The sequence below is a fragment of the Phaenicophaeus curvirostris genome, chromosome 7, assembly GCF_032191515.1.
Source record: "Phaenicophaeus curvirostris isolate KB17595 chromosome 7, BPBGC_Pcur_1.0, whole genome shotgun sequence".
Classification (NCBI taxonomy): Eukaryota; Metazoa; Chordata; class Aves; order Cuculiformes; family Cuculidae; genus Phaenicophaeus; species Phaenicophaeus curvirostris.
In genome coordinates, this window is record NC_091398.1 from 22,201,065 (window position 1) to 22,215,777 (window position 14,713).

General features: G+C 33.5%; 1 protein-coding gene across 3 annotated transcripts in view; it reads left to right on the forward strand.

Annotated features, from left to right (window-relative positions):
- The window catches only part of LOC138722698 (sodium channel protein type 1 subunit alpha), a 97,730-nt gene that overhangs the window by 64,298 nt on the left and 18,719 nt on the right, over positions 1 to 14,713 (forward strand). For all 3 annotated transcript variants that reach the window (XM_069861165.1, XM_069861166.1, XM_069861167.1), the window contains exons 19-22: positions 2,075 to 2,192; positions 3,392 to 3,546; positions 5,278 to 5,451; positions 6,819 to 6,941. In XM_069861165.1, coding sequence (XP_069717266.1) covers positions 2,075 to 2,192; positions 3,392 to 3,546; positions 5,278 to 5,451; positions 6,819 to 6,941 — 570 coding nt within the window. The remainder of the gene's footprint in view (positions 1 to 2,074; positions 2,193 to 3,391; positions 3,547 to 5,277; positions 5,452 to 6,818; positions 6,942 to 14,713) is intronic.

Below are 14,713 nucleotides of genomic sequence, written 5' to 3' on the forward strand. Positions count from 1 at the left end.
AAAACAAAATTTAATCAAAGATCCACTGGAGAAAAATGCCTGGTCATCTACTCTCCACACAACTACCTTGATGCTGGCCAGTCTTCCAACACAGACTTCCAATTCAGCACAGAGGAGGCCATCAACTGAACTGACACAAGTCAGTTTACAGCTGAGCAGTGGTCTTTAGATTTGGTTTAGGAAAGCTTTCTGTAAATATACTGCTACCAGTTAGGACCAAGGCTACCTTTTATTCCATTGAGAAAGTACTGTAATATGTCTTTCTCCAGAAGCTTATGAAAGAGCATCTCTGTTACAAGGTTTTCCGTGAAAAATCCATCCGTAGAATCATAGAATCATAGAATAGAATCATCAGGAGTGCTGTTTTGGATTTGAATCCAACTCCTTATTTTATATTGGCTGTTAATATAATGGGACTGTAGGAAATAAATGATAAATGCCAGAATAGCAGAGCCTTTGAATTAGCTACATTTTTTATGAGAACCCACTTAGAAAAGACTGTCTGGATTCTCAGCTTCTTGGGCCAGAGGGCAATAAAAGGCAAGTTCCAGCTGGCTTCAGACCATGTTGAGTTTTTCAGTGCTATTCCTGGAGTTCTATAGTGCTGGCCAGGATCTTTTTTTGCAGATTGAGTCAGCTCTAAAAGTGGGGGTGTTGTGTGAGGTTTTTTTGTTTGGTTGTTTCATTGGTTGATTGGTTGGTTTGGTTTTTAGAGAAGTATTCTATCCTGCCTTAGCAAAGTAACAAATTCATCATCTGAAAATTATACATTACACTACTAATTTCAAAGAGCTTAATTTTAATGTGCAAAAAGTAGCTGACAGTAATTTTACAGAAAATCATCTTCTTGGAAGAAAATAGAGGAATAAAATGAAAAGGTTTTTTTTCCAAAAGTAAAAAAAGCTTTGGAAAAGTTTTGAAAAACATTTTCAGAATTATTTTGAAAAGTGGTAACTCATACAGCAAAGGATGATTAGTGATAATTGGATTACTAGGAGTATATTATATTTTTCTAAAAATATCATAGAGTCAACTCTGCAAACTTATTTGGAAAAATAAACCTCTAAAAGTTGGTTCTTGTGACAAATAATGACAGTCTGAAATTAGATACATCAACCCATTTTCCTGATAAATTCAAAATGTTCTTCTAATCTCTGTAGTTACCACAAGATGAAATTAACTAAAAGCTGCTACTTAACTAAAATACTACAAATTTTATTAAGTCCCATGCACTTCAGTGTCCACGAATCCTGGAATTAGTACTGAAGAACAGACTGGCTGCTTCTTTAGTAAGAGTTTTGTTGTTAAGGTTTGGGAAATATTTTTGTCCTCAATATCAAAAAGCGTGCTGCAACCTAGCATTTATTTTATAATTTTGGTTGCTTCTACATCATTAAATATGTTTCCTTCATGACTTTTACCCAATCTTTAGCCATGATACCAACCAACTAGATTGCAACCAGGCCTTTCATCCTCTTGATGCTCATCATCTTATCAAAAATTTCATTAGGTTATAAAACGCAGTCTAGTATTTTAAGGGCCATCTTTAATCTCCCTCAGCCTTATTGTTTGCAGCTTCTGCTACACCCTGAGCTAGACTTTCAGCAATTTTAGTCTGGACTTGCTCACCCCTAGAGTATAGCCTTCTCTGCTGATCACTGTGGTTTTTTCCCTATGAGCTCCCACCTCATTTATATAGTTATATTTAGGCTCTTAACTGCTTTTTAGTAGATGCTACAGATTCCTGTATGTATATTTAAGGCTCATTATTTCTATGTAGGTTAAGAGATCATTGCCATTTATGGCTAGCCGTGGCCATAAATCTGCATTTGTAGGCTTAGCATTGTTATCCATGTGTTTCATTTTAAAGCCCTATCTATCAATGATACACCTTCTATTTAATGGATTCATATAATGCAGAACAGAAGACTACAAATTTCATGTATTTTTATCAACAATTTACTTTTATTGAATACTAAAACATTAAAAAATGGCAAAATTATTTTCTTATCCTGAAAACAACTTGTATTTGCCTTAGAAATATGCACTGTGATGGGTTCTTTTATCTTTACAGAAGTTAAATACGTCTAGTTCATCTGAAGGTAGCACAGTTGATATTGGACTTCCTGCAGAAGAGCAACCAGAAGCTGAACCTGAAGAAGCCCAGGAGCCAGAGGCTTGCTTCACAGAAGGTGTTTGGAACAAAAATCCTAATAATACTTACTAATAAAACTACTGTAGTTTCTGAGTTTAGCTACAATATCTTAGATAATCAAACAACTCACTGTTTTTATACCATTCTTCACAGAGGGCTTTATAAATGAATACATTACTGAAACAGCTGTTGAATAGTAAAAAAAAAAATTGCACCTTGATTGTCTTGTGCAAAATGCTAAATGAACCTTCTAAAAATTGGCAAAAAGGGAAGGAAGAGCTTTTGTGTGCCACCTGGGGCAAGAACAGTCTCACTTCATTCATCTTTCATGCTTCCTTCTATTGGCCCTTTTACACAACTCAATAAAACCAAGAATCTGGCTATAAATTTTATTTACAAAGCATTTCCTTGTGAGAAACCTTATGGATGTGTGCATGTAAAGGAGGTGGGGAAAGGAGTAGGTTTAAAATAGTAATGTAAGGCTACAAATGCAATTTTTATTATCTGTAAGCAAAAGATGGATTTAGAGTTTGGAAAACAACTACTGTCAGTGCTGGGGTTGGGTTATTTTGGGACACGATAACAGATATTTCTTTAGAAATTTACAGTGAAATAGCACAGACTAGTACTGCAACAGACTTCGATTTGGCAAAGAAAATACCATTATTGATTACTGGTATTTTTGTAAATGAAAGAAACAAAATCAACCCAGCAGTTAAAGCATAAAAGATTAAATAGATGAAGGGTACAAGCTAGAGAACTTAGCTGGTACTAAAAAAGCTCAGAACTTAGATACGAGTCTTATAATTTTTTCTTATAATAGATGCCACATTGTCTGAACTCAGTATCGCAAACAAAAGAAATCACAATTTAATAACACTTGCCATATTTTACTCCATAAACATACTACACACGTGGAAGAGTCTATATTTTTACTCCTACTTTGTAATTTGACTTCAAATCCCATGAACTTTTTTCTTTTTATGTGTGTGGTGTTGAGCACTTCCTTCTTGACATTCTTTTCACTTGTTCATTGACTTGTAAGTTCCAGATGTCTACGTGTTAATTGATTTTTGCTTTGGTGAAAAAGAAGGTCATGGATGTGAAAATCTATTGGATTTTTACTAAATAGCACAGCTTCTGGAAAGGTAGTACTGTATCATTAACAGAATGCATAACAATTCAAAAAAATCTCTTCTCTCTGTCTCCCTCCCCCATACATATACTGTCTTAAAGGCTGTGTACGAAGATTCAAGTGCTGTCAAGTAAGTGTAGAAGAAGGGAGAGGAAAACAGTGGTGGAACCTTAGGAAAACCTGCTTCAGGATTGTCGAACACAACTGGTTTGAGACCTTCATTGTCTTCATGATTCTCCTCAGTAGTGGAGCTCTGGTAAGTAAAACAAGTGTTTTACAGTGTCACAATGCTGTCAAAAAGACTTCTTAAAAATTGGCTCGATAGTGTTTTAACTTATTTTTCTGCACCAGAAAGAACTTATAATTCCACGTCTTCAAATGATGGGACTAAATTTCAGTCAGGCCTTTGAAAGTATGGTAGAAAAACTCTCCTCTCAATAATATATTGAAAAAAGAATAGACATCATTAGAGAGGGCATAACTGTTTTGCTGAAAGTGATAGTGATACACCTGAAGCAGGAGAGGGGCAACATGCGAAGAAGAGAACATATTTTTGTTATTTGATTTTACTGTCTAGTTCTACTGATGTTTACTGATATAACTCAGTTTGAAGTTTGAGATGAGATCCCACAGTGTTAGCACCTTACACCTGTGAACTTGAAATTTATTTTGTGAAAATTCTTCAGAGACCAGGGATTAGCCCGTGCCTCTGGAGATGTGAGACCGTGCTCTGCCTTCAGCTTCCTTTGTGACAGTGAAATTAACCTGCCAGTGCTGTATCCCAGTGTCCACCTCAAGGTCACATGCCAGATGAGTCTCTGCTCTTACAGCCAGGAAATCTGACAGACACATTGCAAGCTGCCGGCAAACCACAGCCCCAGGGGCATTCAGGCAGGGAGCAGACACACTTCTAGCTGCTAAGAACTCTGTTAGCTTAGCTTCTGGCATAGTCTTACTTATAAGAAGGCAATTATATGTGTTAGCTCTTCCCAGTTTTGTGAGATAAAGCTGTTAATGACTACATAGGAGTGTCAGGTACCATAGTGCCTGACCTAAGTATACAAAATTACTGGTACACATATGTTAATTCAGTGACTGATAGAAAAATACTAATCATTTGAACTGACAGATGTAAAGTGATTCAAAAGCAGGCTGGGTAAAAAAGAATGTTAATGTCACTAAATATTCAAATCTTTGCAAGCTAGCAGGTCATTCCAGTTCTTTCAACCCGATAAAATCAATAGTTCAACATAAGAAACAATAGCATACTTAAAAATTAAAAGCAATTAAAGGGAAAATTTCTTAGAGGACAGGTAGAGTTTCTGAAAAGCAGAAGCTATGTGTTTTTTCAGGTGTCTCAAAATGAAGATACGAGTGTAAATAACTGTAAATACATTCAATTTGTCATAATCTCACAATATGTGAATAATACAATTAAGCAGGTATTTGATTTAGATGAGTAAAGGATTTAATTTTAAGAAATGAAGAACTTGTTTTATGATTTATTACTTAAAATTTTCAAAAAGCCTCAGGACTTAAGTACAAAATGTCAGTTGTATTGTTATTGTCCCGAACATTTTACAGCTATGGCCTGGGTTTAGAAAATGGACCTACCTACATACAAACCAAATTATCGTAGCAGAATTCAGTTCAGGCACACCACTTTGTATAATCAATGCCATTTTAAAATTATCTAAGAAAAATAATTCGCCATCAGCAACAAATAAACAAATAAATATCTTTGACCAGTAGAGTGGTTGCTATATAATACCTGCTACTGCCCCCTGTGAGCTGGAAAATATATCTCCATAGGGGAAAAATGGGTATATACTGACTTAGCAGAAAACTCAGATAAAATAGACACTTTCATGGCTTTTATTGAAGAAAATTATCTTTTTTGTGGCTTAGCTGTTTGCTTGTTTAAAACCTGAAGTATGTGCAATAACAAAAGGGAATAACAAATATCTTTGAATGTTTTTACTCACAGGCTTTTGAAGATATATATATTGAACAGCGTAAAACTATCAAAACCATGCTGGAATATGCTGACAAGGTCTTCACTTACATCTTCATTCTGGAAATGCTACTGAAGTGGGTGGCTTATGGCTATCAAACATACTTTACTAATGCCTGGTGCTGGCTGGACTTCCTGATTGTGGATGTATGTATTATATTCCTAGGAATTTCATTTATATTTATTTTATCTGATTTTTTTTAAATTACTTGCTCTACAACCATAATATCTGTATACCAACTCATTTAATTTTCCATTTAAAAAGTAAGGTAAGATGGGAAAAGTAAAAGTAAGGTAGATGGGAAAAAAAATCCCTATTTCTCTGTCTTTCACTTTACACTTGCAACAATGCCTTCCTGTATCACAGAGTTAAGAAAGACTGGAAGTTCTGCTAACGGAAGAACCTCACATGGTAGCCCGACAAGCAGTTAAAGGATTTATGCTAACTCTACTGTTGAAAGAGGTCATGCTGTCCTCCATTTTTCCCTTGCCAGATCACTCCCACCTTCAGACCTACTTTTCCCCATGCTGTGGTCAAAGCCATAGAATCATAGAATCACCAAGTTGGAAAAGACCCATTGGATCATCGAGTCCAACCATTCCTATCAAAAACTAAACCATGCCCCTCAGCAAATCCAGCATCTGGTCCACCAGACATACATCTGAAATAAAACTCCTCTGGCAAGAAAATTAGTATCATGTCCACAAAGTTCCACATACGGCTGAATTAGGGTTTTATAAGGAATGCAACATGTATATGTAGCATTGGTGGTGTGGCTTACTTAGTCAATAATAAAAATTACTGAACTTGCAGTCTTCACAGCCGTGTTTGAAACCAGGCTCAATAATCTTTCCTGCAAGGATTATATCATAGTTATAACTCTACCGTGCTGTGCTGTCAAATGGGGGAGACCTGTGGACTGTTCTTTTAAGGTCTTTAAGAAATGGTATGATCCAGGTTAATGTCAGCCTGTAGAGCACATAAATTCAGCAGTCAGGCAAAAGGAATAATCAGTGTAACTCAATATAGAATACCAATTTCCAGAGGAGCAATGCTCTTTGACCCATCTGCTAATTCAAAACAGATTTCAATCATTTCCCTTTCAGTTATTGGTAACCAAATAGGCGTTATCAAACATAATTACCAATCCCAAAAGCCTTGTAAAACAAAGAAAAAGTGAGAGCAATATCTAAACTGGTAAAAAGGAGGGATTAATTTAGTTTGCTTTTGTTGATTTTAAATGCCCTGAAATCACTAACAATATATGAAATTCAGAAGTATTAATGTTACTAGATGTTGTTACCTTACAATATTTTTTTGTTTGTTTACCTATCCTACTCTTATTTCATATTACTTCTTTTTTTCTTTTTTTTTCTTTTTATTTAAAAGACCTCCTATTCCTGAAGAAAGTGGTTCAGAATTAGATTCTTCTAAAGAAGTTAAAATGTCACATCTATGGTATGTAAAGTAGTATGTACAACATAATAATTCTTACTTTCCTGTTTTCATATAGGTCTCTTTGGTTAGCTTAACAGCAAATGCATTGGGTTACTCTGAACTTGGTGCCATTAAGTCCCTTAGGACACTAAGAGCTTTGAGACCTCTAAGAGCTTTGTCACGATTTGAAGGCATGAGGGTAAGACAACATGAAAGAATCTGAAACTATGCATGCATAGAAGGAACCCATGCATGCAGAATAAGGAATGACAAGTCCACGCAGAAAGGCTGCACTATCTTTTTACCTATTGCATATCTTTTACTAACAGATAAGCAAAAAGCTTCATTGATTCACCTAAATCCATAAGCAGTATCACATAGTTACATTCATTAAGGTTACTTTACTTTCTAGCCAATCTCAGGAGTTTTCTATACAAATCTTTGAAATTACCAACTATGAACTCTCTTAACAGACACTTAATAATTAATAAAATGTAACAAGATTTTATAATTATTTTCTGATAAACATATCACAATATTTATGGAGGAATCTAATTAGCAGTAGTTAATAAAGATATTTTCTGTTACCAGTTGAAATCTTTCATTTTTCTTCATATTTTGATAAACCACCTTTGGTCTAATGCCACTGAATTTTACTATATGGTACTAGAGATATATTCATATCTGCTAGTGGTTTAAATCTATTTCTGAGTTTGGCTGACTTTAAAAACAAAACAAGTTATTTGATTTCTTCATGAAATTATTCTTCTTGTAAGGTAAAAGCTCTTCTTATTTCAACAAATCTCTATCCTGTATTAAATACAATGTATATAAGGTTATTTCTTACTTATTCTGAGTAACTTGGAGGCCTTGCTTACTATTCATCTCATTCAAGAAAGCATTTTAACTTATTTTTTCATTTGTTTATACCTTCTGTTCCCTAAAGCCACTGAATACAAACTAACTCTATATGCATGTCATTGAAATATGTTTTAAGAGAATGCTTTTTGCTACTTCATGGAAACATAAGAGGAAACAATGTGCTAATGAATTTCAAGTCAATTATAAATCAGTGGAATAGCCTGGAATATATACTGTCCGAACAACCTTTATATAACAAATCTAAGCTTAATCAATTCAAACTGAGGCTTAGAATTCTGTTCCTTAAATTATATTCATCAGGCTATATAGCTCTTCTTCAGAATGCATCAGAAAAAAATATTGCTAACCAATGATTACCGGATGAATAAATTTCAATTTCCTATAGCAAATTGACTTTTAACAATTTTGTTATCATTTGAAATTCATGAATTAATATTCAGCAGGGTAAAAGCTGGTCATGTACTATAGAATGTATGAGTTTTCATTTAAGTTTGGAATGACTATTCTATTTAGCCATTTTCTCTTTGCCTTTCTTTGTACTTACTGTTCATGAACATTCAGATAAATGTGGTTTTGTGCAGAGACATGTCGGGGAATTTCTGTCAGTTTTTCTTTTTTTAACAATGTTCTGGTCAGCTGCAGGAGGACTGGAAGACCAGTATTGAAGTTACACAGGGACAAGGAATGCAGCTCTTTACATGGCATTGGGGAAAACAAATAATTTCTAGAAAGATAATGTCAAAATTGATTCCCAAATGTTTCATTCCACTTTTTTGTGTCCTCATACGATTGCCTTTATAATTTTTCCACTTAAAAGATTTACAATATTCAGGCTCAAAGAAAAGTACCAGTTATTTGAAATCTATGTACTACTTTCCCTTATTGCTCACTGAATAACTATGAAATTATGCCAGAAGCCAAATCATATGATAGCATTTCAGATACACAATATGAATAATTCAAATGTAGTGTACTGTGTAGGAATCAGAGACAAGCCTGGAAAAGCAAATCCAGTTTCATCTCTGTCCTGCAATATTAATGCTAATCAATGAAGTAACTGATTCCAGTCATTTGGCAAATTTGACTGGCCAGCTATATAGCCTTATCTTTACCATTAGTTACATGTACTTCTGAAAATGTTTTTTCCAAGGCACTTGACAAGTATTCACAACTCATTGACACATAGTAACTTTACTTTATGAATGACTCACGAACAGTAAAAAGATTCAAGTAACAGATAACTGACCAGCTCATAAGACTATACTGAAATCAGTCTGTTCAGAAACTGAGTTAATTTCATAAATATCCATAAGACCAGATTCTTTTATCTGCCAAAAGAAAGTAAAAAATAAATCAACCCTTTTTCCTTTCCTATATTGCCTATACCTACACTGAGCTGTGACAAAATAAGCTGGTTTTATTCAGCATGTATTTATAATTTTAAAGTTTACCCCCATGTTCAAAACTGCAGATTTTCCTTGAAAATATATCATATGTATTCCACAAAAGTCCTTGTATGTAAAAAGCTCTGCATCATTTTGTAAAACAACCTGCTAAGTTCTCAACTACATTAAATCAATCTTTGCCTTAAATAAGTTTACCATTCTGATGAATTGGCAGAACACAGTATTTTACATACTCAGTAAATAATAATAACTACTCTCTTACTCATAAATATGGAACATACTTCATTTTTTAGGTTATATTCTTATAAGTCTACAATTATACTCTTTGCTTACAACTTAATTTTGTAATTATACTGTTTCATAAATAGAATAAATTCTCTTTCCAAATTGAATATAAGGTATATGAATGACTTGCACCAAAACAGAGTACAAGTGGTCCATAATCTGTGCTTGCTTAGAGCACAGAAGTAAATTTTGCCATTTTAAAGGCCCTTAAAATATCTGCTAGTATATTGAATTCTGAGATATTTTTATACTTTCTATAGTGAATCTCAAAATCAACTCCACCCAGATGCTGGAAGGCAAAGTAAAGAATTGCTTTAATTTAATTTAAATACCTGTCTTAGGGTTTATATTCTCATCTCAATTACTGTACGTACTGAGCAGGAGTATCTGCAAATTGAGATTTGAATATACCCATTGCTTTTTGTTTAGCTTTTTAGTACGTGCAATATAATGCTTTTGCGCTAGTTCTGAACTGGTATGCTACTTGTAAATGTAGAATACTGAGTATACATTGCTTTGCTGAGTTAGAGAATTAAATTACAATAAAGCATGCATTTGTGTGTAATTTCACAAAATAAAGCATGTCATGCCGTGCTCGATTTATTTATTAGAGAAATAGTAGAAGGCAGCAAACAATCTGAAATCCACTTGCACTTTCAGTTTTGCATGCCTTATGCATATTTCTGGCTGATGGCTTTTAAACATTTACTGTATTTCAAATTTCCAGTCCAATTTTATAACTTGTAAAACTAAATTACAGTATTTGATGTCCTAAACATCCTCTAAAATTCAAGGGCTATTCCTTAGATTCCCTTACCAGGAAAGCGATAATGAGGCATTTTCAAGAGTACTCCAAACTTCATTAGTAAGAATGAAACATTTCTCATAAGATTGAGTTATAAAACGTAACATCAAGTGTCTGTCATTACAGATTCACAGCTAATAACAGGCTATATATTTCTATTTCATATAGGATAACCTTTCTTCAGCTTGGATGGGGTGGACCACTGGTTCCTCCCCTTATCTGTATTATGGGTACAGTATTCCCCCTTTTCTACCCTTAATTATTACAGTGTGACTAATCACTACGTTGTGCATTTAAGGTTAGAAAGACAAATGATCTTATTTGAGAGTTCCAGTGGGAGCAAAAATAGATTATATATATTAACCCTATATGTCCTTTTTAATTGCTTTAAATCTTAGGAAATAATCCCTTGAAATTTCTGATGTTACAGAAATAACATGAAAACTTTTGAGGAAACCAGTATTTAGAGTTATCTGAGTTCTTTTTGCAGGAGAAAGGTACCTCAGCTAATTTTAGATGCATTTTTAACTGACATAAAAATGGTTTTCTTTAAAAATTTGAATATGGCTTTTACACAGTTTTGGAAAGGTCTGTTTTTACTCTGATACTCAATTTACAGCTAAGTACACTTTAAAAATACCATAGAAAGTTTTGAACATTACTTGTAATACATTAAGCGCACACCAAAACACTATAATCGGAATAGTCACAACTAGAAATATTTATATAACTATGGGTTAGATTTTTGTATAATTTTTAAACTCCTATATTTTACATTAAGTAAATCACTCCAAGTGTATATAGGTAACGAGACATCATATAACATGTGATCCTTTCTTGGAATCTGAATTCAGTCACCTTTGGTCCATGTTGGAGACTAGTTTTTGTCATTTTTATAAAATGCCAAGAAGAGCATTATTTCTATACTATATTTCTCGGAGTTTGTAAATATCCTGCAGGATGGATGTCAATGATCTAAAAAAATTTGCATTCACTATCTGATTTTTAGAAAAATTCGATTCTTAGACTTAAACCCTTGCAAGCAACAGCTGCAGGAGTGTATCATTAGTGCAGGAGTTTTTATAGGTTCATTGTAAATGATATATCAACATGAACAGCATTCACTGTAAATTATCTTATCTCACAGTTAAGAATCCTGTATTCACTTTCAAGAAAGTACATTCACTATCTTCTGCAAGTTTTTCTTAAATACAGATGATTTTTTCTTTATCAAAAGTTATACACTTTGAAGAATTTTTTGAGTACTGTGATCTTATTCATTACCTTTGAATTTTGAGCAAGGTCTATTAGAAGTGTTATGTCTCCTGAAAGACAATTAAAAAACACACAAGTTTTGATGCAACAAGACTTTCTGTATGGATTTTGAGGTTTTTCTTCATCTGTAATTCTACAATTAGAAGAGAGCTTTTGAAGGAGTTTCTTATAAAATTGAAACTGATATCATTTTGTCTAGATTTTGTTTGTTTTGTCATGAAAGAAATCCTTAGTTTTAGGATGAAAATTTAATGACATTTGAATGAGATACATAACATAGATTACATTTTAATTAAAACTGTTAAAGAATGCATCAAATTCAGTGAGATTTCATTTATGCAACAGGAAGAGCAAATAGTTATTTTTTTCACTGCATCTGGTGAAATTCAGAGATATTGTTCCCATATCAAATAATGTTTTCATGCTCGTGTGTATTTACCAAGTCTTCTCAAACAAATGCAGCCATATGTTTAACCTCTTGACAGATAGTTATTGTATTTCATTATACATTATGTTAAATTATGTCTTTTCTTCTATGTTGTCTTCAAAAGTACTTTGTCATATGCTTGATTTCTGGTGAGAAACAGAATCAAAGCTGCTCTGGAAACTTCATTATTTTGTTGAATCCAACTGTGTAGCTTTCTTTTAATAGACTTTTATGTGAATAAGAGATACTTCTGTTGCTACTTTAACCAGGTTTAATTTTCTTATAAAAGCTATAAGAGAAATACAAAATCATTGAGGTTAGAAGGGACCTCCTGAGGTCATCTAGTCAAATCTCCCTGCTAAAAGTTCTGGCATTCTAAGATAACACCCTGTAGCGTGAACTTTTTCCAGCACAAATTGTTATAAAAATAGTTTGTGTGTTAAGTGTTCGAGGAAGTATTTCACTTATCGAGAGAAAATTCTTGATCTAAAGCATTCTTCAGTCAGCTGCACTCAGAGCAACAAGGAAAAGTAGAAAAGACTGCAGTTGTTATGGCAGTGATTTTCTTTTCCTTTGAGATCTTATCTCTTATTTCATCTTTATTTGCTCATTACTATTAAGATTCAATTGTACCTCCTTGTCATGTCTCTCTGATTCATTCCATCTGCCTGTACTATCTTTGCAAGCTCCCAGTTAAATCAATTTTTTTCTTCACAACTGCTGTTTTAAATGATAGTTTTCTAATAATCTGCACCATGTGTTCCCAACACTCTTCATTTTACTCAAAAATTAAAAAATTGTCATAAATATTGTATCAAATACTCAAATTTTGTTTGTTTCACACATGAGGTTCTTCTTATGCCAGTTCTAACAGTGACAAAATGTATTCATTTCTTTTATGAAACAACTTTTCGTGCTTTTTTTCTTGATTTAAATAATATTCCAGTCTTACTACCATAATTTATTTTTATATGCATCCTATTTGCTTTTTCACAGTGATCCTGGATTACAGATAAGCATTAGTTCACTAGAATAAGATTTCAGATTTATTTTTTCCTTTACTTCTAACTTTTCTAAACATTTTTCTAAATATTGTTTGATTCTGAGATTACATAACCATAGCTTGTGTCAAGAGTCAATTAAATGTACATATATAGCATTAAGGTAAACTGTATAGCAAAGGAGACAATATTCTAGGTCTTTTACTATGCACTTCTTAAAGGCAAAATCCAATAAATAACTAATTTTGGTCACAGAATAGAGAAAATACTCTTCTCAGATATGCACAGTGATAACAAGAGGCAATGGGCACAAGTTGGGTTATGGGAATTTCTTATTTGATATAAGGGGGTTGGGGGAGGTTTGTGTGTTTTCTTTTTGAGGTCTTTTCTGTGGAGGAGATGTATTAGATTTTTATTTGATTTTGGGTGTTTTGTTGTTTGGGTCAGGAGGGTTTTTTACAGCAAGGTAAATAGTGGAACCGTTGAACAGATTTAGTGGGCTATAGACCACACATTCATACAAACATGGTGCAAGACCCTGATTTCTGTTTGTGGGACAAAGATTTGAGATTTTCTCACAAGCAGGCCATTCAGATAAAATAGAGAGAAATAATTTATTGAAAATCAGAAGGTTTTAATAACTTGCATGAATCAAAAGTTTTATGTTCAGCACAGTTCCTCCCTAGAATGATTATTTGGATCATGTTAAGTAGATTGCACTTTCTCTCACAGGAATATTTATTTCTCATCCACTGCTGTCTCTAAAGCTTTACATAGGGTTTGCACATTGCCAATTATGATCTCAAGCAGTCTATTACAAGAAGGTCTCACGATGAAAATAGTTATCATCAACTGGGTATCTTCTGAATGAATTATTTTAAGGATTTCACAATTTTAATCTGAATTATTTCATAGAATCATAGAATCACAGAAATCTGGATTTATTCTGGATTATTTAAATGTTTAAGATCACCTTCAACCTTTTTAATCTTTGCACAAACATGGATAGTAGGCAAATTTCATCACTGCGTTGGTGAATGATCTCATAATTGAAGACAACTGTATTTGTTGATATTTTTTATGTTGATTTTGTTTGTTGATTAAGACTTTATCACCACTGATTATCCTGCAGGTCCACACATTTCTCTTTATACCTGACAAACCAAATCAGAAAATTGAAGGAATTGCACATTTCCTAAGGTACCTCTCTTCTAGAAATCTAGCGCTGTGTTTTCCATCACACTTCATATCTACAAGATTCCAGATCATCTTTATGTATACAATGTTAATAGTGAAATGACAGAAATTCAGTAACTCAAAGCCACCTATGATCCCTGAAGTGTGAAAAGTTTGCTAAAGCATACTCTGCAAGAATTTCACCATTCTTCATAGATACAATTATGAGAAGAATTTCATCTCTGGTGACTGAGGAGCCATATAAGTATTTTGGGAGGAAGGTACTTTAAAGAATTCTTGGGACTCTTGCTCTATACTACCTCTCTCTGCATTTCTAATTATCTTTCAAACGGGATTGTCAATACAACAATTTATATTATGGATTTGGTTTTGCTGTGCAATTACCAAAATCCAGGCACTTACGGGGTTTGGGTTTGGTTTCTTTTCTTTTTTTTTTTCACTTCTTTGATGTTGGGGTCTTCCTTCCTATCACATGGACTTAAAAGAGTAGAATGGGTGCACTTTCTCTTAAATTTCGTTTGCACAACACAGTTTTTGATTGCATGTCACCTTATGAGCATCTGTCTATTTTTGTCAGCACAAGTGTTCAGAAAACATTTGCATGTAGAGAAGTTCCTATTATGTATTTATAACTTGTCCGATAGAAACATATGCCCATGCTTTGTTATAGGTAAACCAGAAAATGCATCATAT